The sequence below is a fragment of the Achroia grisella genome, unplaced genomic scaffold (genome assembly GCF_030625045.1).
Source record: "Achroia grisella isolate CSIRO2021 unplaced genomic scaffold, CSIRO_AGI_Agris_v1 utg511, whole genome shotgun sequence".
NCBI classification, from domain to species: domain Eukaryota; kingdom Metazoa; phylum Arthropoda; class Insecta; order Lepidoptera; family Pyralidae; genus Achroia; species Achroia grisella.
This window is the reverse complement of record NW_026712905.1, coordinates 4567110-4591717: the sequence shown is the minus strand read 5'-3', so window position 1 is coordinate 4591717 and position 24608 is coordinate 4567110. Positions and strand designations below refer to the sequence as shown.

Here is a 24608-nt window from a genome sequence, read left to right as displayed (position 1 = left end):
ATTTAATATGATAGAATTGAATTGGCATGGTAGTAATTTTTTATGATTAAAACAGTTATGTAAAATTATATTGAACTTTTCGAACTTATCGCATGATACATTAAAAATGTCGTTTTATTTTTAAATAGATATGAAATCAAAGTTAATAGCGGTTTGATATTCAATGGCAATAAATTGCATCTAACAGAAAAGTGTGTCGAGCGCATTATTTTTATAAAAACAACTTTTCCCATGCTTGATAGTGTTAACATACATGAAATAACTCAATAAAATTAACATTTACTTTCTATTTATATTTTCTCATGGAAAGTTAATATACCTAGTATAAGGCAAGTTGCATATGTAGTTGTATCAACGCAAAAAGCTGTTACTCTATAAAATAATAACAAAAACAGTAGTTGAGTAATTTCACACGAGGTAAGCGTATGGATACACGTGGGATTTGTGGGAAGGGGTACTCAAGCGTTTAACTCGCGTGCATCGATTCCAATGAAAGTCAGTTTTATAATAATGATTACTTACAATACCATGATTAATAAATCTATTTAAAATATACTATAGTCTAACAAATTGCAGAGATGTGACGTGTGTATATTGCAAAAATGTGTTTATTGATAAGAAATTTTTACATAGTAAAGACCTCCTAACTATTCTGCTAAATTTAAAAAAAAGTTATAATAATCCTCTGTCAGTCATAGGTAATACAGATATATGTGTTATTACTCCTTTATATCCTTAAGGTATCTAATTAACTAAGAGAATTCAGCACCTCACGGAAATGTACGAAACGATATGTATATATATAAAAAAATAAAACTCTGTACCAAACGGGAAGACCTAATTGATGGCAATGGGATAACCTCACCCTCTAATGAAGAGAACTATGCCTTTTAGTAAGACGTTACTAAGTAACTTTTAAAAAAATCTAATAAATTAAAACTTAGCTAACATTCAAATATTGATTTGAATGTTATTTAGTAATTCAAGTTTTGTTTTCCAAACATTGAATTAAATTAACCAATTTCAGCATTGGTTTGCATTTACGAAACGCGTTTTGCCTCTAAATTAGAATTCACCGTCATTTTCCCTATGATTTGTAGTCTACATATACGCTGGCCACTTAACATGAAGTGACCAATTTGTTGCGTGGTTCAAAAAGGAAACACTTGTAGGAACATGACGCTGACAAATAAGGGAAGCATACAAATTAATACAGATTTAGTATTTAATTCTGTATTAGTATTCGATTCATAACTTCATGTATGCACAAATAAGGCCTAAGTGTAACAGTGAAACTTAAAATGTGACTTTATAACAAAATTGCTGGCTAACGTGGTATTAACAGGTTGATATGTTAACGTTTCTAGGAGAAATCAAAAGACCTCAAGACAAACGATAAGTTGTATGGACATATACTATCACTTATCTTAAAAAAAGTAAACGAAGTCGCGGATAACAGCTAGATTGTGATAAAATAGATTAAAATATCGGGCATTTCCAAGGATATTAATGACTATAGACAAAGTACTTTTTATAATACTAAAATATCATCTTGTTCTTGATCTATTCCTCATGAGTAGTCAAAGCTGAGAATCAGACTGTTCTTCTGTTAACGATTGATGTTCAGACTCCTTAGACCGATAATATGTAATAATGTTGTTACTTCATGATAGACATATATAGGTAAGAGAGCAGTATGCCTCGCCTAAGTATATATTTCGCTGCGAATATTTAGAACAAAACCATACACAATGAGGCTTACTTAGTAGGACTCTTTTGTTCACAAACGATCGTATTAAAATAACTCATGTTATTTTAAATCTTAATTTTAACCGCGAAAGTCACATGCGTCAAACACAAGTATATATATATATTTAAATAAATGTGATCCAGATATCTTAAATTCTGTCAACATGCATTGCCAACGTTTCTGTCCTTACAACGTAGTGACGTCTTTATATTACTCGAAACACGCACTTTACGACGACGATAACGGTTCTTCGATTAAGCAACTTAAATTGAATTGTCTTGGTCGATGAGCTGTCGTACACGTGAGCTATACTGTATTTAAATGTTCACAGTTTTATTATATTACACTCTTTTTAGTCGGTTCCGTATAATATTAAATGACTTCAGTAACTAGTGTAGTATTTCAACAAATTATGTTGCGTGATCATTTGAGGCCTTGTACTTGATATTTGGTTGGACTGTAAAATGAACAACCACTTCTAAGTAACGTCAAAATACAAATAAATGTATTGTACTCTTCTTACTAACCGCGTGAAGAAGTGTCGGAATATTATTAAAGATTCAGAGGTATATTTACTTTCACAAAAAACTGACTATTATAATCAATCATAAAAAAAAATTCAATGACAACACTATTGATGCTGTAAATGCTATCAATCGGAGAAAAAGTGCCACACTGAGTACCTGCTTATTTTGAATGTTGGTTGAAAAATTTACATTATAATTATTGTTCTACAAACTAGTTTTTCCATTACCTACATATTTTATAATTATCTGGTAGTGAAAACTTACTCGGTTTTATTAATATTATTTTATTCTTTTTTTTAATTAGCTAAGCTATACAGCAAGTAAATAACAAAATGGAACACAGTATTGCGCCCCCTTATACACTCTGCTTATAGGTAATCAGATATTTCATGGCAGTTATTTGTAGTGTATGTGTAGTATAACTACCCATTTGTGTGATAAATTTATGTTTTTGTAAACAAAAATTATAACAACTTCATTTTTGTTACAGGTTAGATCCTCCAGTTGCGCAGACACAATTCCAAATGGAGAACAAAAAGGCAGCCCCGGCAACACAGCAACCTCAAACCCAGCAACACATCATGGCTCATCACGTACATCCAGATCAGATTTACTCCCCTCAACATTCACAGTTATCTGCAAATCTAACATCGGCACAAACTGGACAAATCCAACCGAATGGCGTCATGCACCAACTACTACAAAGCCAATACCATTCAAATATGAATGCGCGGTCACCGCTCCTAGAAAACAGACGTGAATTGTATGGAACAGGACACAATCAAGACTACACAAGGCACTATGGAACGAATGATAATTATAATTACCCTCAATCTCCTCCAAGGCAAGAAAGAACGGATATGCACATTGACCATAATGTCAATCACGAATTACTACAAAATATTCCTAAAGGATATAACGCGGAGGTCTATCAGGATTATTTGAAACGTAACCCACCGAAAGATGCTAATCAAATATACCAAAATCATCAACCTATGTATAGGCCTAATGTAAACCAATACGGTTCAAAACCATATCTACCATATTCAAATAGGATAGGACCACAAAGTAATACTGAGTTATTACGTAGACAATACAACGAAATCCAACAAATGAAATTGCAGCAACAGCTACATTACCAAAACCAGGCGCAAATGCACCAACAACAAAAATTTGCTGAGCGACAGCTATTGCTCCAACAAATTCACGGAGTACATCCACCAGCTAATTTGCAAAATAGTATATATTCATCTGACAGCTTTTTTACAGATTTAGATCGATACAGTAAAAACGATTTTAAGGACTATAGTAGTCCCGATATACAAAAAGATATAGAAATGTATACGAAAGCCAATGAAATGGAGAAACCGTTAAATAGGCAGTACCAGGAGTCGCAATGGCAAGCAAATCAGCCTAGTGACTTTAGAGAAACTGAAAAATATAGAAGACAGTCAGAAGGAGATAAAGGTATAATTCAATCTCCACCCTCTGATTATAATAATCAATACGAAAGAGGTAACGTGGGCGTGGTATCACCAATGAAATCTAGTGAATCAAGCAGCCCGAGCGTTAAGTCTCCATCATCTGAAAGCCGCAGAAGTAGTGGTGGAAATCAAGCATTAAAATCTCCTATAGCGCAAAGGATTCCGTCTGCTCCTGTAACAATTTCTGGCATTTTGTACAAACAGGGTTCCGATGGACTAAAAGTATGGAGGAAGAGATGGTTCGTGTTGTCGGAGTATTGTTTGTTTTACTATAAAAGTAAGATTTTTTTAATTTGTTAGTTCAAAATATATTGACAAGGTAAACTTAATGTTAGTTTACCTTGTCAATATTTCTTTAGATTATTAGACTAAGAGGGAACAACAAATAGTGAATGGACAAAATGGGAAGTTTAACCTTAAAAAGTAAAGTTCTTCCATAAGGAACTATAAGTCTATGAAATCGTTACATAGTTGGTGGTTTTAATCAATATATAATTTCCAAATCAGGCGACTTACAATTAATCAGCTTGCAATTAATATGAAAGATTTGCAAAGATAATTTTTGATATCCCTAATAATTTGAATACAAATTACATTATAGGGTTGAATGATAGAATTCTATTAAAGTTTCATTTCCTTTTTGTAACTATATTCATATTTATTTGGATATTTAATCAAAAAGTCACAATGGAGCTGAGGAAGTATGGCTTAATATCTATCTTTACTATAGGTAAATGTGTAATTTGTAGTGCATTTCCCTAGGAGAGCTATTAAGCTTTATTTTCTCAGTCGCCTTATAACCCTGGTACTGCACTCATCACTATATTGATTATTTATTTATGCCATTAAACTTATATTTTAATACCTATTATAGGTCAAGATGAAGAAAAACTATTAGGGTCGGTGCTTTTACCTTCCTATAAAGTCTCTGCATGTTCTCTCGATGACAAAGTTATGAGAAAATTCTCATTCAAGTTAGAACATGCCAATATGAGAACATATGTTCTGGCTGCACCAGATCAAGAGGCAATGTTAAAGTGGGTGAAGGCGTTAACTATGGCTGCATTGATGCAGAATCCAAAGTGAGTTGTTTTTCACATGAGACTAATATATTGTGTAGCATATAAATTGCTTTGAAATTAAATAAAATAATTCTTGTTTAAAATATTTTGCATCGAACTGTTTATTAGTGTTTATAGACTGAGCTAATTTTAACAATAATATACAAATTTGATACAGTTACACTGATTAACTCTTTAGAAGGTATAATACTTTTTTATACTGAGATAATTAATACTTCTATATAAAAATAGTGGTTTGTTTAATTTAGTCAGTCTCATCGTATATTAATCTGTAATATAAATAGAAAATTATTTAGTCTACAGGAAATACGTAAATATGAGAAACTATCGATATCAAAATCTACTTTTAACCATATAGTCGTACAAACCTCGCAGCCTTTGACGAGGACTCTAACATATATTATTATATTACTACTTATTTATCAACATGTTATTTAATGATTGAAAGTTTTTTTATATTTCTTTATTTAGTCCTAGCAATAACGGGTTATACAAGTTGATAGTAATTTAAGGCAATCTACTATTTTCAGTGAACAACCACAAAAGCATAGTGAGAGGGCAGCTGCGAAAATAGAGGTTAGTATTATTGTGCGCACGGATGTGTACGATGCAGGTGATCGGCAATTAGTGAGCCAGAGCGGAACCAAGGACAGCGATTACACTGTCGTTATAACTGCGCATAATGATCGGGATGTCATTGCAAATTGATACTATCATTAAATATTGAAATGTATGCATATTAGCATTTTTAATCGATAGTTTTGTTTATCCAGGTTTTTCTAAGTATTCTACAAGAAATTGGAATGTTTTGTTCATAGTTCAATAGCCAGTACTTATTCTTATATTTTCTTTTTACACATATATTTATTTTTCTTAGGACAGCGACGAAGTACCCGGACCAACGTATGCTAACGCTCCACCAAAACCGAGACGTTCCAACGAAGGATATAACTCGCCCAGTCCTGATATGTAAGATTATTATTACGCATTTTCACTATCTTCACAATGTAATACTAGTAAACAAATTGAAACATTTAATAACATTACAGGTATGACCCAAATTACGATATACTCAAAAAGCCAGCATCACACTACAGTCAGAGCACTTGTCACATTCGTTCTCAAGATAACACAAATTATACAACTAGTCCAAATCAGGAGAGCACATACACCCGTAGTCCGCAGTCTCCACCTTCAGCACAGCAGCAACCTCAATACCAGATGAAACGTCCTTACGACACGCAACACCTTTCCTTACCTTTGACTAATACTGTTACCGATAGACTTGAAAACAACCTACCTAGCACATCATCTGCGTATAGGTCTAATCCTCAATCGCCTTATTTTAATAATAGGGATAGGAGTCAACCGCAACCGCCCATGATTCAAGAAAATGTACAAGGACAAATATATGACACACAGCGTAAAAGCCAACGCAATCCTTTCCTTCAAGATAACTCACCGCAAATAGAAAATGAGTCAAAACAAAGTGATGTTCAAAATAAAAATAACCGACTAGTGCCGGATGCTAATAGATCCCAGTTAAATTATAATGAAGCATATACCGAAACTCGTCCTAATTTAAAACAAAGTGATGATACTAGTACTTACAGTAGAGAAGTTTATGGTGAGCTGAATGCGAGACAAAACAGAACGCCTGGGATAAATGAGCGATTACTAAATGAAAGACGAACACCAGATGCTTACGGTCGATCGACATCTATGGGTTCCTACAATAGAGGAAAGGTTGGAGATTATGAAGATGTATATGGAATGTATGCTACCGAAAATGAATATGGCAAAACATATACTAAATCACCACCCAGCGTTATTCAGCAAAATGTAAGCGGTGCATATAATATCAAGCAATCTCAAGAAATAACTGGAAATGTAAGTATATTAATATACAGAAATGTTTCTATGTCACTAATAGTCTACCAAATTGTTATTGTAAATTATTAAAGTTTTCGGCTACCTATTGAACAGCTATCGTTCTGGCCTATGGGATGATGACTAAATAAATAAGTAGTTATTTTTATACAACATTAACATTTTACGGTATTTAAAAAAAAAAATTCCTTAATTCTATAATATTATATTATATTTCTATTATTTTAGGTTCAGGAGAAGATATTTAGTGGACCATCAGTTTTGAGAAGGAAAAAGATGCAATCTTCTGGAATTCAACCACCAATGCCCAGACCCCATAGCGCAGATTTTCTTGAATATGAATCTAAAAATGAAATGCTTAACAAAACAATGCCAACACGTTCAATTTATGAGCAGGCCAAACAACCTCAAAGACCTAAATCCAGTCTCGATATAAATTCGTATTATGATCCTAGTTCAGATAGATACTATTCTGAAGAAAGCTATGCTGAAAAAATGCGACAATCCGCTCAGTACTTGCAAGCAAGTAAACAGCAAGGTTTGGGGTCGCGTAATATACAAATACCTTTGGCAAAATATGCCAGTGGTTTGGCTGAAAAACAATTAAATTCACCATATTCTCAAATTACTAATAATAACTACGAAACTGAGTTTGGAGCAAATAAAATAGTTCGAGATAATGTAAGTTATAATTCTAAACATAGCGATCTAGAAGGATTGAATTCTAACTGGACTTTAAAAGAAAAGGGTATTGAGAATCAAAAAGAATACGTAAACAGAAGTGGAAGTGTTATGAGTGATGGCTCTAACGTTAGTGCGTATACTAAAGACATGAATAAATTTGATGCATCTTCTGAAGGGTTTATTCGATCAGCGAGTGCAAGATTGCCATCAACCACCACAGAAAAGGAAGGCGATAAGAAAATCCAACAGGTACTTAAATAACCTTAACTATTTGTGAACTGGCAATGTTATTATTGTGTGAAGAATAACCTCATACTCCGTATGGCCTAGTGCTAGCAATGTGCCTTATATGTAACATATATTAAATTTTGTATGTTTATTTTTATAAGATTATTCGTATTCACAGTTATTACTTTCCAATAAGTAGTATTTGCTACTCAGAGGCTTGTAATTTTTTTATAGACTATGTAAATATTGCTATCCATATAAACTTAAAATGTAAAATTATTATAAACTACATGGCCTAGTGAAAATAATATTATTCTCTCTAATATTTCCAGCGCGAAGAATCTATGAAGCGTTTGTTAGAGTGGAAACAGAGGATGCTCCAATCTCCTTTAACAAGAAAAAGTACACCAGCCACTATATCTCTTGCCAGGTCTTTGAATCAAAGTCGTCAGTCTTTGAGATCAGACCAATTTAAATCCAAGAATTACACAAATGCTTCGTATAACAGCTACTCTTCTGATGATGAAGGTATGTGCATGTCTATGACATCAATACAGGTTGACGAAATTTCTCTTAAACGTTTCATTGTTAGTAAATTTTAAATTTCATAGCATGTACGAAATTTAACTTAATTTTAATACATTTATTATTATTTTAGAAACTATTTGTATTTACTAGTATTACTTGAAACAAAATAAAGCATGCTTTATAAAATAAAAGTACAGAAATGCATGGACGATATATTATTTTATATGAATACACTTAACATCCAAGGCAACGATTAAAATTTTGTATGTTTACCCTTATATTGGATTTCCCTATACGTATATCTCCAATAATATATTCCTGAATGAATTATTATTATTATAGAAACGAGCTCGTATAATTTTTTTTCAGATACTATATAAAAACAATATTCCTTTATTTTTAATATTCACCATGAATTGAGTTTTATTATGAATAAATATTTAACAACAATAAAAAATATAATACATACCTGTAATAGTATGATATATTATTTTTATTTATATCCTAGTGTAGTATATTATAGCATATCTATACATAGATTCGTCTTGCAGTAGCAATATAATGACTTCGCTTTGCGGAAAGGTACCTTCCTGCCTGCGGGAACATTGTGTCACTAACAAGTTATAGTATGGTATATATCGGTGGTGGGTTTTGCTAGTATCGTAATTAATTTGCATCATTCTCTAACATTTGGAGTCACCTTTATTTACTAACTGATATGGCAGAAACATAACAAAATGAAATGTTTCAAACAACTGATTAATTGGTAGTAGAAGAAAATAAATATCGGTTTCACTTTTGCACTCAGAGGAATCATCGGGCACTGATCTGCAAAACTCGAGAGGTACGCAGGCAGGAAGGTCTCACAGAGTGAATCTAACAAGTATTAATAGTATGAAACCTATAACCCCGCCCACGCCCTGTACTGGTAAAGTAACCGACTGTGATAACAATAATAAAAATTTACTAGACAATAATAAAAACACGTTAGAAAGTACATACGAAAATATTGTTTCTACAATACCTGCCACAAAAATAAATAATGATAATAACAATATCCATAGTGATACTATGATTAAAAGCGATGAAACAATGGATGGTAAGAAAAATGAAAAATCAGAAATGGATCAAAGTGGTTATGAAACTCATGAAAGTGAAGCAGAATCTGAAACGCAACTTGAATATACAGATTATGATTTAGACGAGGTTTTGTTAGAATCTGATGTTGAAGTTCAATCGTCAAATGTTGAATTCTGTGGAAGTGCAATGGAAGTTGAAAAAGGTAATGATGAGAAAATCCAAATTACTAATGTGGAAATATCTGTAACCCCACCTATAACAAATTCAGGAGAAGATCACTATTTACCAATGAGCCCCCGTAAAACATCAGTAATAGAACCGGCACATGAAATGATACTTAAAAATTTGAGCGTATTTGACAAATCTATGCCTGCAAATTATGAAGATAGTCCTTATGTAGAAATGAACTTGGGAAATGAAGAAGAAGATATGCAGACATATGAAATTGTTTGTGTCAATAACGGAAAGATTGAACCAGTATATATGGAGTTGAGTAATTTAACTTTTCCTGAAGGCGAAACAGATGATCCAAAACAAGGTACAAAATCATCATTTGATACTGCCTCAAATTTTGCTGATACTAAGGATCATACTCTGAAAAGAGTTACTAAGAGTGAAAAATTATCGAAAAGATCAGATTGCTCCGATACAACTGATGACGAAGGATCTAAGGACGTATCATTGCATACTCCTTTTAATAGATTCAGTATTTCTGATACATTTAGACCAGCCTCATATTATTTACGTGGCAGTCGAAATATGCTAGTTCGAAAAGACGGTTCAGATAACGAGATAATACCAACTCTGCCTATTACGGCAACACCCTGTGAGGAGTTGTCAGATGAAGCGCTTTCAAACTATATTTTAGACAAATTAGATAAGTCTGATATATTTCAGGATAATTCTATTTTAAAAATGCTAACGAGAGAAAATCAAAAAATTAACCAGAAGAAAAATATTTCTTTGATGATTTATGGAAGTCCAACGTCTATCCATGATACTCTTCTAAGAGGTGAAAAGGTTCGTACTAGTAGAGCTAGTCTAAATAGCGATATATCTAAAGTAAACGAAACCACTTCTAAATTATTAAGTCACTCTATTCTTGAGCATTATAATTCTAGTAGCATTGAAACAGATTCTTTACAAAGTTATAACGCAGATAGAGGATCCTCGAGACTATCATCAGAATCGGACATAAGTAGTAAATTTGAAGTAGTTCCATCGAATCTTTCATCCGAAGTTACTAGTTTGAATGGAAGTGAATCAGCTATTGATTTAAGACATGCGAGTGGATATCAAGACGTAGAAATGATGTTAAAAAGAAGGCCACTTTCTGATGATTCTATATTTGAATTTGTTAGTCCAGATAAAACCGTATCGGTTAATGATCATCCCGTTAGTGATGATTTAGATAGATATTTGGATAATCTACAACCAAAAACCTCTCAGATGAATATAAATATTGATGAAAATTTTAGAACAAATATGTCTTTTCCACAAGATAGTTCTACATTTAAAGATAATGTTTTGAGAGCTTCCAATGTTTTAACAACTAGTCATATCCGCTGTTCAAGTACCCCTGTGGGGCATTGTAGCAAAACAAACATTCTTGAAAATAAGATCAGTCAGCAAAGTCGAAATGTTGCTGAATATTTGTTATCAAGTTATACCGGTTCACAAAGTTCTTGTAGTTCAGCTGGAATGCCAAAATCGCCTTTATCTTACTACAGTAAAAATTATGATGAAGAGGAGTTATTGATTAAAAATTTAAATAATGATGATTCAGCAGATAAGATTAAAGAGTTTGAAAGTCAAAAATTAGCTCTCAAATCGGAAAATGATACAAATGTTTCATTAATATCGACTGGTTTCCATAGTAGAGATAGTTCCACAGAGCACAGTGCGCCATATTACTATTCTGATTTGTCATCACAGGAGCATATTAATATTTTGCCTACATCACATTATTTAAAGAATACTAACCTTCATCGGCGATTAAATAATCAACGACGAAGGGGTCCATTGCATAAGAAAAATGAAATTTCACATATACATAATCCTATTCGTAATAATCACATATTAACCTCTGAACGGTCGTATGAGTTAGCCGCTTCTGCTCGAAGTGTATCTGTAGAATTTTTAAGTGCTGCTGATAAAGATCCTGAAATAGATATGAAAAATATTTACGAATCAACAGATGGCAGGAATTCCAAGATTCCAGAATCTATGAGTTTAATGTCTGTTCTTGGATGCAAACGAAATTCTGGTAATCACAGTAATACTGAAACTTCATCACCGGATTTGAATATCGATAATCGAAATGAATTAAATACATCCATTAAACTATCAACTGCAAGTATGTCCTCACATTGCAGTGGTACTTCTTCAAACACGGTGTATTATGATGCGGAAGCAGAAACTAGTGCTTATGAAAATATTATCTGTCAGGGCGAAAAGCACTGGGATGAAGATGCATTATGGCGAGATAATTTGAGAAGAGTATCTCATAGGCATGCTAGATCAATGGATGATTTAGATACTGTACCTATGGAAACTTCTTTAATATGTCGAAGAAGTGATATTAATGGGATGAATAGCATTAAACGTGTAAGGAAAAATAGTTTAAATAAAATAAGTCGTAATGTAACGTATGTGAATTGTGATATTCAAAGTCAAGTTTTACGGCGTAGAGAGAAAACCCCTAATTTTCATAGTATTTGTTTCGAAGAGGATGAAAAATTAGATGACAATGATGTTTATGTTAGTCTAGCTGAAAATACTGAGATCCCTATGAAACAGTCAGACGAAGGTGTATATGAACAACTTTCTATTGAAACAGGATTACAAAATCTGAATCTAGTAGACGTATCTGACATTAGAAGGAAAAATAGAAAAAAGTTTGAAATTGATAGGGAAAAGCTGCGGCAATGGGATTTAATGTCAAGTGGTCTAATGAAAGGGGCAATAGGTGGAGTACGGGGCGTGGGCGCAGGTATGGGAATGGGTGATGCTATCTGTAATATGGACACCGCAAATGACTGTGCAAGCAATGAAGGTATCCTCTAACATTCATATGGCCCTGTAAGGTACAATATGTAAGTTTAATTTATCTTATGATCTTTAGCAAAGCAAAGTCATTATTATTGTCAGATAGTTCTTGTAAATAAATTTTAGTGAAACTGTTTTGGCGTTTTGGAAGGGTTTAAAAACAAGATAAAGTGATCGTATAGAATATTATGGCATGCAAAATTAACGTTGTACATAGTACAAAACATTACTAATTAAGGCAATGCACACTTATCATGTTTTTGTTCTTTCATCGGTATTTTTATAGTTAGGTGACACTACGTAATTTATAATTTAAATAATAATTTATTTATTTACCCTACATTTATTTCTTACAGCTTCTATGACAATGTCAGGCACAAATATAAATTTAAATTTAGAAAATAATACTACGAATCAACAAGCATTGTCAAAGAAAGGTTTTCTCGGAAGTAATACGTCAATTGGAAGAAATAATCGAGATGCTAATATACCAGTACGTGCAGTTAGTCCTAGAGTGAGATGGGTAGAAGATAAATTACCCAATGACCATTTCGGCTCGCAACAGATATCAGCTTCCCACCAGAATGTACGTATCTTTTATGATCTATTAATGTGTAATTATACCGATTCGTAAATATACTTGTTTGTTATTTAAGTCTTCTTATATTCTTCTTATATCTGTTAGTATATTAATTGTTGAGACTCTACTTCTAATGTTACATATACACTACAATATAAATCCATAAAGTTATATATATTGATTCTATTTTACAGTTACATACACTGACATCTACAGAAGATTCGTGGGCGAACGCTCGATCGCCTTCACGAGTATCTCAGCAACCTATTCGAGCTGTTAGCCCGAGGGTTCGAAGGAATACTGAACCAGATGCTTTGGTAAAATAAGATTTGATTATTATTATACATTATTATACCGTAGTTAGTGTTATTATTTGTTATTTAATTTCTGCTTTTTGACTTCTGTTGCATTTTTTGTTATTACCATTAGCAAAGGGAAACTCAACGACCAGGTCATGGCGAACGATTGAGTGATGTTCCTACTGCTGGGGAGCTTCTAGGTAGAACTCACGAAGAACTTGTATTGCTCCTTATACAGTTGAGACGACGGCATGCTGCAACTCATCGAGCCATAGAGAATTGCTGCTCACAAATTAATAGTATAGAGGTGCTTAATTATTATTTTATTTTCCTCTCCTTATTACAATAATAAATCTTAGGTAGAATAAAAAAATTATTTCAGGATGCTTGTAACATATGATTTGAGCTTGAAATAAATTTAATACTGTATTATAGTTCTGTACCGTTATTACAAAATATTTTAATAGCTTAAAATATCTTTAGGACTGTCTCGGTTCCTTAAAAGCTTTGGAACGTGAAGAAAGTCTACAACGTTTGGAGCAGTTAAAGGTGCAGTTGATGGAATTAGAACATCAGTATGAAAAAAGCAAGCCATTAGTGCAATTGGTTGACAATATGGTAAAGTTGGGTTCATTATACAACAGGCCAGGATCCACTGTAGAGCGTCTAGAAAGAAATCAGAGATTGAGACAAAAAGTACTCGCTGAACATGCCTTCGAACAACAGAGGTAAGAGATATTGCTTTAATCCTAAATTGATTATTATCTAAAGTAATATTACAATTTATTATTCGTTATTATTATAGTATTAGTATAAACTCAAAAAATATTATTTTTATACACTTTTTAATTATTTTATTAAAACCTAGATTATCGATAAGTGACATATAAAGTGAATATCTAATAATAGATTATATTTTTTAAATATTTGATTACAATTATATACAAGATGAGTTATTTCCCTCTTAACCCAATTTCTTTTATTATACTGAAGATGTTCAATTACATGACTATATTTATTTATTCATTTTTATGACATACCATTGAAAGTTTTTAAAATTCAATATCATAGGTGGCTTGAAAGTGCAGCGGCCGGAAAGCCTTTAGAAACTGAAGCAGCTCGAGCTAGAGTAGCAGAATTGTGGGCGTTGGAGCAGGAATTAGCAGACGAGGCCGCAATACTACAGGGGCTCAAGACCGATAAGGATGCTATTGAGTCCCTACTTACTGGTAAGCAAACATTTATGTTAGGTATATGTATAGGTAATTTCAAGTAATATGTTTCTATGACTTTATTTATATATTGAGAATAAAAAAGTATTCCCTTTTATTCCCTTCTATATTATAAATATGTCGTATTAAGGCGCCATCTAGTCTCAAAGCAGAAACTATATTAAAAAAAAAGGAAAAGTCACTTGTATTATGAGAACTATATAACTGTTAAATATACTTTCTTCTTTGGGAATGCTGATACTGCGTTTTGGATCATACCCGAGGAAATTGATTTGTGGATTTGACAGGGTGTTAATCGGTCATGTTATAGTCGTTTTGTTATGATTTTTATATCGCAAATTAAAATAACAATAAAATAAAATAGAATTTACTTACCTCCTTCCTTAAAAGTTTTTAAGAATTAGGTTAAGATTTTGATAATGAAAATATTTCAGGTGTACGTGGCAAGTTAGACAGTGTTCCCAGGAGTGAATTGTCTCGCAATGGAATGGGTGTCAGTGGTCTAGGAGGCGCGATCGGTGTTGGTGGTGACGGGCCAACAGTCCCACAGAGCTTTCCAACTGGCTCGGCGCTCGAGGCGGAACTAACACGAGTGCACGCCATGTTGGCGCACAATTCTAAGGTTTATAAGGTTTTCGTCTATACATGCACTTATATTTTTTGTTACATATTTTTTTTCTTAGCACAATCTCAATTTTTTATATCGTTCTATCTATCACCGCACACATTGTTTTCTTAACAGAGTTTTTTTGCTATTGATATTGTTTTCAAAGTGTTAGTATCTGACTTATAAACAAAAAAATCAGAACTTGTAGGTAGTAACTTGTAGACTTTAAATAATCAATCAATCAATTTTAATAAAGGTGATATGTTTGACAGTCATTGTATATACTAAATTTATGTTTTAATTTTATCTCTAGAACATTAAAAACCAACAACATATTTTCCTGGAGATGCATACTAATTATTATTAGATTCCATTCGATATTTACTCAGAATATGTATCATACTCAGAGTAGATTTTCTTCATGTACAGTAGTTTAATCATTATTTAATGAAAAGTAGACTTTGCACAAAGTCGTCTGCATGGGCATTGTCCGGTCGACACCAAATTTGTTTTGTTTGATGAATAAAATAAGCAGTGAAATTACTGGGCACGGAATCATGATGTCTTAGTCCACCTAAATACCGACTCATTAGTGGTAGTCAGTGCCTTTGTGCTGTACATGTATATAGGCAAGAGATACCATTTCAGGTGGGCCATTAGCTAAAATAAATTAATTCCGAGACTATGTATAAAAATATGAACTTTCTGCCTTGTTTTAAAACTGATGGGATTAAATATTACTATGAAACAGAAACTAGAGCAAACGGTAGCTGATAACGCTCGTCTGGAGCGTGAGCTTCAACAGCTGCGGCGGGCGTTGCAGGCTCGGCGCGCTGCTGCACCAGCCCATCCCACTGCTGTACTCGAAGATGGTAACTAGTTATTTTTAAATACAAATTATATTAATAATAACTAATGTCATTTATTTTGTATGAACCTGCAGAAATCATGCGTTATCGCCGAATTGGTGATAATGTAGCAAATACCAATGCTTGCAAATACTTTTTTGCTAGATTAGTTTCATATACATCTATATCTGTTTCCAGAAGTGTCACGTGTGCAACAACTAGTGTCAGCCTTACAAAGACAACGACAGGAACTGAGCCGAGCTGTACGGCATCTAACACAGCAGTCGCAGGCTCTGCAGACCACGCACCACTTTATACCCGGTGAGTGTAGAGACATAAATAGAAACTGGCTCATTTTCACATCTCAACAAGATGTTATGATATATACATTAGGCTACTGTCTCAGACTAATGCATTTATATTTTGAGTTTTTTCTATTACTGTTGATAGATTCAAAATTATTGTATTATTGAGAATCAACCTACGTTTACATCAAACATTATTAGATAACAGTAATGCAGTTCTAAACGTATTTTAATACCAATTTCATATCAAAATTCAAATGTAAGATGGCGGAGTACATATAAGTAAGCTTATGGTATAAACATATGAATACACAAAATCCAATCGTGGTATGCCCCGTTGTAGATCTTGTACAGTTATTTGCACATACGGATTTATAAACAAAAATTTAAGTGAATTTCTAATCAACTTTTTAAATTTATTCCTTTTAGGTAAACGTCGACCAATTTCGTCTTGGCAAGAGACCAATTTAGATACGGGACATACCATTGATCATGGTCAGGCGGATTATGACTATGATATGTCGAGAGAACTGTTACCTCCGGGGCATTATGAACAGGCCAATATGGATACACCATTGTACGTTGATACTCGAACATCTGCAGCTGATATCACATCACCGTTAACTAGTGAGGAAATGCAACAAAGTGGATTTGGTATGTAGAAATTTATAATTAACAAAAAGCTATAAAACTAATTTTATATCAAATACGCAATATCATACCAAAAAATATTTCTATTTTAGGTAATCTCTCTAATGTTGAGAAACAGGAAATTAAAACTGTCCGAATAGTAAAAAGGGAAAGCGAAAGACGTCAGAGAGATAGAGAACGATCACTCCAACCAATGACCGATTGGCCATCTAACAACATTTCAACAAACCTCGATCAGTTCATAGAGGAAGAATTAGTCCAATCATTGAATTATACAAGGGCATCATCTGTACCTCGAACGGATTTTAGCAAATTCGAAGAGTATTACTCAAAACCACAGCCAACACAGACCAATTATCTACAAGTAAATGATAAAAATATGGACTTAAGTCCAAAATATCCATCAAGTTCTTCATTATCAAATTATGACTATTCTAGAGACATATCATCTTTAAGTAGCAGTTACCATAAAAATTATGATAAGTCTGGATACGACCGCACTACGTCACTTTCAACACAGTATTTAAATAGTCCGACAGATAGTTCTCGAACGTTGACAAATGATCCATTATCGAAAACTAGCAGCATTGTCAGTTTGACCAGATCCCATATGGAGCTGTCTCCAATTTTCAAGAGTGAAGCAGCGAAACAGATTATTACTGAGATGTCAGGGGAACCCAAAAACGGATCATTACATAGGAGGCAAGTTCCAAAGGAGAAAAGAAGGCATAATACGGCGCCACATCATTTGAGTGCAAAAACTTTAAACGAGATGCCCAAGGATGGATATAATCAAGACGTGAGTATATGATACTATGTCTATACAAGAACATAAATATATTCTTTGTTAAAAAATAAATATAATATTTTTCAAAAACGGACCTATTTGGACTTTGATAGGATTGAACAATGTACGAATATCTGTGTGTAAATAGGTAAAATTAAATCAAAATCTGATACATGGTTTAGAAGATAACTTAGACACCGAATTTGACGAACTTAAATTTTTCATATGTTAGTAATATTATTAGTCGTTTCGTGCGAAACGTCGCCTTTCATATCAAATGGAATAAAAATAGATTTATTCATGAAGGTCTATTACAGACTCTTATGATGTATCAAATCTACCGTTAGTTTATTACGAGCATAGAAGAACTAACAAGAAACTGAGCACTTGTTCAATTACTGTAGTGACCACCACCTTATGCTACTACATTTTTTCAAAGAAAATAATCAAATCTGTGGACGTAACCCGAACAGACCTGGTCCCAAAATCAGTATCCGTTCACGAGTATGACAGATGAGATAAGAGTTTGTGCTAGAACTGTGAATTTAGATTATGTTTCTCGTAATGGTTAGAAGCTGGGTAGATCCTTGGATGACGCGGACATGGAGAGAGCTCTGCGCGGCGTGCGTGCGGCTCCCGCGCCGGACGTGGTACGCTCGGCGCTGCCGGCGCAGACGCACCGGCTGGCAGACAACACTATCGACCAGTTACTCGCCGCGCCGCAGAAAATACTAATACCAGAACGATACATACCGGAAAAGGTAAATATACGTATAGAAATATGTATTTTTTTGCCTTGTTACAAGTGACAGGCAGGTTGGTTTTCTTTAGATGAGGGACACTGAAATCAAGTACTAAAATATTATTAGTTTCAATTTTAATTATGATTCTATTATCTATTTTTATTTTATTTATTTATTTATTTCAGGGTACTAAGTCCATATTATTGTGATCTCAATTGTAAATATGAGGCATTTTACTGCACATGTATTTTAATAATGCCCGCTAGGTCATCTAGTATTATTTCGCTTTACTTTAATTTATTACTTATAAATATTTAAAATAAAAATACGTATTATTCTAATTAGTAATTCTGATTTCATCTTCCATAGCCACCAGAGCTTTCACCTGAAGAGCAACAGAAACGTCTAGAAAAAGTGGAATCAATAAAAAAAATGCTTACTAGTTCATCTGCAGACAATAATAAGGTAAAGTCTTCATAAATTAAATTAAATTTTGCTGTTTTTTGAGAGAATTTGATAATTAAATTAACTGTGGAAGTTGCTTCCAATTTTCAATCCAATATTTTTAGTGTGATTAAGAAATGTTTATGGTATTAATCGTATGTAATTTATTCATTTATTAGTCTTCTATTAGAAAATATTATTCATTATTTCATAGTGAGTCAAATATATGTTATGAAGATTGTACTCATTGTGAGATTGCTGTCTATTCACTTTACACTCCGCATACGCTCGCTCTGCTTTCATTGTTATTCTGAATGACTTTACTGTTTCTTTTGCATGACTTTTTCTATTATCTACTATAAAGAAAATAGAAATAAAAATATGAGTTGAACTTATATTTAGTGTTTGTACACCTATTTTATATCTACGATAACAACTAAAATTGAATATCCCTCATTTAAAAATATATATTTTACGGAAATGTACAGCTATATATATTTAAATATGAAAAAAAAATCAAACTAATTAATGCAATTTATAATGACGTTTAAATAATGCATTAGCGGCCTGGTAGGTACATACCACATTGTTCTTTTACTATAATTTAAACTTATTAAATTTACTTGACAAGGGGTAACAAAACAATAGTCACAGACTGTGGACTATAGAAATAACAGAATTAATTGTATGTGTACAAACACGACTCGGCTTAAATATGCAGCTTAGAATGTTGGCTGTAAATATGTAAACAGCACTGTCCTATATGTGTGCTTATTATGATGACGTTAGAGCCCGGACACTGAAGAGAAGCGGCAGCGAGAACACTTACTGCAGATGAACCAGATTCTTGCCAAGCAGGTCACCGAGATGAGCAAAATCATAGCTGGTGAGACCTTACGTTCGTTGATTGGTCACAGTGTTTCACGTTTTGTTCACATTTTATACTTACCCTTTGATGTGATTGTCAGTGTTGCCACTATAACCAGTGTTCAAAACTATTAAGATGATACAATAGATTGTTAAAAATTAAACTGATTAAAGTTGCGTGAGCGTGAGCTAGGAATTGTTGATAGACTAAATTTTGACTTAATAATAAATACATATGTATCTTGTAAGCATATAATTTACTCTTAATTCAATGGGTATAGTAAAATAGCTAATAATGTAACTTCGTCACCAAAGTTATATTGACAATCAAGTGTATGTATATATCTTTATCATTTAAACGATACATAACCATTATGGGTGAATACAGAAGATCACTCTTTATTATAATATTTAAATTTGTTATTTATTTTAAATATTAGTATTAATTTCTCTGTTATTTAAAATCAATTTATTGTATCATCCAAATTGCTATTATAATTAACTAAATATATTTAGTGTTTGATTATTTTCAGTTAACGTAATTAGCTATAATATCAATGTCGTGATGCACTTTGTCTTGTTGTTTGATTTTCTTTGTTGGTAGATTTGCTTTATTTTCCATAACAATAATTACTTTCTCCACTTAAAGTATTCTGTTTCAAAAATTTTGATATATTTCATAAATACTATACTGGGAATATACATCCGTAAATATATAAATTGATCGTTATGACAATCATAATGATAATAAATGTCAACGTAAATATAATAAACTGCTTAAAGAAGTAATCATTAATTAAATGTAAATATTTGTAGATTAAGTTATAAAAAGAAATAAGTCGGTTCTACCGTTGATTGATCGACCTTTAATATTGAATGTTTTTCAAATAGCAGTTCTAATGACAGATATGTGACTAAATGCTAAGTGTGACCACGCATGTAACATTATTGCTTGATGTTGTTTGTACAATTCAACAGGAACCAACACTGACCAAGGGCCGTCCAGCGTAAACAATTGATTTCATATACCACAGTTATATTTCATATACTACGTCTAAAGCACAAATTCACAACCTCAACCACTAATACTTCACCTATTGACATCCTTAGCAACATTTTAACTTACAATCAGACTGTTCCACATCTTAAAGTCAGTAATCGCTAAAATGGGTGGCCCTTAGAAGATTAGCTGTCCAGTATGTTGCAGCATGGTTTCGTTTTATTGCATTTTGTTGTGAGTAGTTTTTATGTTATTATTTTTTTTATTTAATATTTGGAGATTCATTGTATTAATAAAACAAGATTCAAATCTATTAAAGTGTTTGCTCCGAAACTTTTCGATGTTGTTGTTCCACAATAAATATTAGTGATATTAAATAATTTTCTGAGGAAAGTCGAAGACGTAAGGAAATTAAAAATTCATTTGTACAGATGACATCGATTTTATTAGAAAAGTAACTCAAAGTGGATTTTCATATCTTTAATAATTTCCCTCGATTAAAGTTATTTAAAATCTGCTATCGATATATATTGTTTATTATAGCCTCTTTTTGTTAAAAAGATACCGAGATTTTTTATTATATTACAATTATCATAATATTGTGAATCTCCTGCTTCCAAACCTAGTTATTATTATTTTCTTAATGTTTAAGTATTAACAAGATTTTGATTGTGTATGACTGTGTTTTATTATATATTTGATGTGTCTAGTATACATCTATAGTATAATTTTCTAATTTAGTTTACTGTTTCAACAGTGAAAGCGTTGGAAGAGCTGCCACTACATGACAAAAACGACGAAATGGACGATCGATCGCCTGATGTCGAGCTGCCTATATATCAACAAAGAGATAATTTCTTTACCTAAAATATGAAGAGATCCAAATTTAATCGATATTACAATTAACCTGTTTTTGACCTAGACCTTCTTTGGAGATATTATGAGGATATTAAGGGCATGACAACTATTATATATAACAGTAGATAAATATATACCTACAATTTATATCAATTATTATTATATTGTTATTTGTCTACTCATCTGGTGGCTTACTGATCTAGTTATATGACAATTAAAATATCAAACATCTTACTGCGAACTCTTTAATGGTAAATCGTTAACCTAATTTAAGAAGACAATGTAATCAAATTATGTGGGCTTTAATAAATTTTAAGCTATTAAAGTAGAATGTTCAATTATTAGTAGATATAACGAGTCTTCGAGTGTACTAAACTATTTTGAATTTTATAGTTATCTTATTGTAGATAAAGGTGTAGGAGATCTGTACTCGAATTATTATAAGTGCCATCGCTGTAAAATCTGAACAAACCAAAACTGATTGAAATATTGCTGCCAGAACTACTTCCGATTAGACGAACCCGAATAAACTAATGAAAATTTGAATTGCATTGGGCATAGGATATTCACATCAAGCTCCTAATTATGGAACCTGTAAGAACTTTCTATCGAATAATATTATATACTCGAAACAAACTTAATATATTGTCAAGCTAACGGATCACACTTACTTTACATTTGCATTAAAATGTAAATATAATCGTTTAAAAATGATTAAAATATATTTGAGAATTTGCGATTGTATTTAATATTTCTAAAAGTTTGGTTTGCTCGGATTTTCTGTAGTTATATAGATGCCGGCAAATAACTTCAAAACTTTTCAGTATCACGAGTTACTTTATAATTTTTTTAAACACAATTCCATTACCGTATAGGTCAAGGGGTACTGAAATAATTTTTAAGGTATTTGGCGACAATTACATATACTGCAATTATTACATGTAAAGTAATTAGGCATAGTTCCTGTTTCTGATTAGTTACATTTGAAAAAAGAACGAAATTAAGTGATGGAAAGAATTTTCTAGAACAGATGACTACTAATGAAATGAGATGAGACTAAATGCTTAGGATAAATTATTATTATCAGTAAATATTATATCAGGCTTTACAATTTTCATGTAAGAGATAAGAAGATCAACTGAATCCATTTTTTTTATTGTGTTTATAGTACAAACTACCCACGAATATAATTAATTATATTTATTCATTAAATATGAACTTATTATTTTATAGTAAAACAAATATGAATTAATTTATAGTTTCTTTAACAAATCTTAGTTCCACTTTTTTTCCTAATCTATAAATATGTTCAATTTTTTGTGACTGATATCTTAATCACTGTTAAAGTGTTAATTTTCATATTTTTTTTTATTTTGTCGTAATTACACTGACATTATAAAGAGCGTTTATTACATTGTAATATTTCAGAGGTTACATAAACTTTCAATAATTACACGAGTGTCTTTGTTTGGAATGTGATTTGCTTGGCACATATCCAGATTAATGTCATATCTGCTAACACGAGTGATGTAAGTACTGCTTAGAGTGTATCTCGTAGTAATTGGATATATTTTTTTTTAATATTTGCTCAATTTTGACAACATTCCTTCTGTAGTTGCTTTACATTTCATAGAAGTATATTGTAAAGTGTATTACTTGATATTATACAATATATAAAGTTGTTTTAGGCCTGTTTTATACGTAAAAATATACTTTCTTTCGCGTAAATAACTTAAAGTCTTCTGTGTAAAGGGCCTTGAATTGTTATTGTAGAATTAAGATACCTTATAGTGAATTGTATTTAGAGAATATTTAAGACGATGCCATGTTATTCAATTATGTCTTAAAAACTAATCCATCACTAGCAAAAGCACATTATTATAGGAAAATATTACAAAGTTAGTTATAGATAACGAAAACAAATGCGTTTTAGTATTATTTCGTTTTTTGTTTCATGTATTTTAGTGTATATATAATTATTATAATATTTTATCATTTCAATAAATTTTCTTTTATTAAATCCCGCTTAGTTTTTTTTATTTATATTTTGTTTTTATGTCATTATTTGTAAACATTTGTGTTAATTATAAAATTACTCTAAATATAAGAAACTTATGTAAACTTAAATTACCCTGCTCTATTTCATCGATTCCAATAAGATTATTAAAAAAAATATTAGAATTCTATTTAATTTCGTTATTCAAAATCCAAATAAAGGTCTAAAAGAAACTTATAATATCCATTGTTTATAAGGAGAAAGAAGATCTGTCCTACAAAAAATAATATCTTTTATATGACAGATTAAAATTATTAACTTTAGAAATTATGAAGCAATAATAAATAATCCAAAGGGCTTAAATGTATATTTTTAATTACCTTATTGAGACAAACAACTCTACAATGACAAATAATGGATGAAGACACAATTATATTAGTGTTTAAAGTGAGTCTTAATTTTTGAACTTTTGTCATTTTTTCAGTTTTTCTCTATATTCCCATTTTAATGCAACAACTATTCGAACTATGTGATATAAAATTATATCTATTATAATCCCTTCAAATATTATATTCGTTGATAATATATTTATAGAATATGCTAGAATTCATTATATCCTATTAAAGAGCTTTAAGTATTTATGTAATTTCTTGGTTATACCTAGAAATTAGATTACGATTGTAAGTTATTATCTAACTGCATAATACATATAATAAATTTATCGTTCCCAAGAAGTAGTTATACTAAAAATATAAATTCACACAATTTAGTAAACTGTACACACACTTTTCAGAAGAATAGGTATACGAATATATAAAAATGACAATAGAATCTAATTCATTGTAATCTCTATTATAAGAACCAATAACTAACTGTTTAATAATATAATGCAACATAGTACATTCTAGTTATATCTCGCGGCTCTGCGCGTTTGTAATACAGCCTATGTTACTTGCTGATTATATATTACAACTATCTATGTGAGAAAGAGTTTAAAAGTTAACATCATTAGTATTATATTACAAATTAACTAACATACAAAAATAAAACTTTCCTATTTATGTTAGTAGGTATAGGAAAGACCCTACGG

At 31.7% G+C, this 24608-nt stretch overlaps 1 protein-coding gene across 4 annotated transcripts in view; it reads left to right on the top strand.

Moving 5' to 3' along the window:
* Positions 1 to 23696, top strand: part of LOC131846625 (uncharacterized) — a 44445-nt gene extending 20749 nt beyond the window's left edge. Inside the window, exons 2-23 of one of the 4 annotated variants that reach the window (XM_059195976.1) lie at positions 2768 to 4038; positions 4636 to 4843; positions 5374 to 5419; positions 5721 to 5812; positions 5893 to 6733; positions 6962 to 7666; positions 7978 to 8173; positions 12658 to 12887; positions 13076 to 13198; positions 13311 to 13487; positions 13664 to 13908; positions 14252 to 14409; positions 14847 to 15043; positions 15771 to 15891; positions 16066 to 16188; positions 16602 to 16826; positions 16916 to 17622; positions 18186 to 18371; positions 18723 to 18818; positions 19587 to 19683; positions 20643 to 20898; positions 21422 to 23696. In XM_059195976.1, coding sequence (XP_059051959.1) covers positions 2802 to 4038; positions 4636 to 4843; positions 5374 to 5419; positions 5721 to 5812; positions 5893 to 6733; positions 6962 to 7666; positions 7978 to 8173; positions 12658 to 12887; positions 13076 to 13198; positions 13311 to 13487; positions 13664 to 13908; positions 14252 to 14409; positions 14847 to 15043; positions 15771 to 15891; positions 16066 to 16188; positions 16602 to 16826; positions 16916 to 17622; positions 18186 to 18371; positions 18723 to 18818; positions 19587 to 19683; positions 20643 to 20683 — 6051 coding nt within the window. In that variant the 5' untranslated portion in view covers positions 2768 to 2801 and the 3' untranslated portion in view covers positions 20684 to 20898; positions 21422 to 23696. Of the gene's footprint in view, positions 1 to 2767; positions 4039 to 4635; positions 4844 to 5373; positions 5420 to 5720; positions 5813 to 5892; positions 6734 to 6961; positions 7667 to 7977; positions 8174 to 12657; positions 12888 to 13075; positions 13199 to 13310; positions 13488 to 13663; positions 13909 to 14251; positions 14410 to 14846; positions 15044 to 15770; positions 15892 to 16065; positions 16189 to 16601; positions 16827 to 16915; positions 17623 to 18182; positions 18372 to 18722; positions 18819 to 19586; positions 19684 to 20642; positions 20899 to 21421 lie in introns of all 4 variants that reach the window. The other 3 variants (XM_059195977.1, XM_059195975.1, XM_059195978.1) reach the window with 3 other exon arrangements.
* The last annotated feature ends 912 nt before the right edge of the window (positions 23697 to 24608 follow it).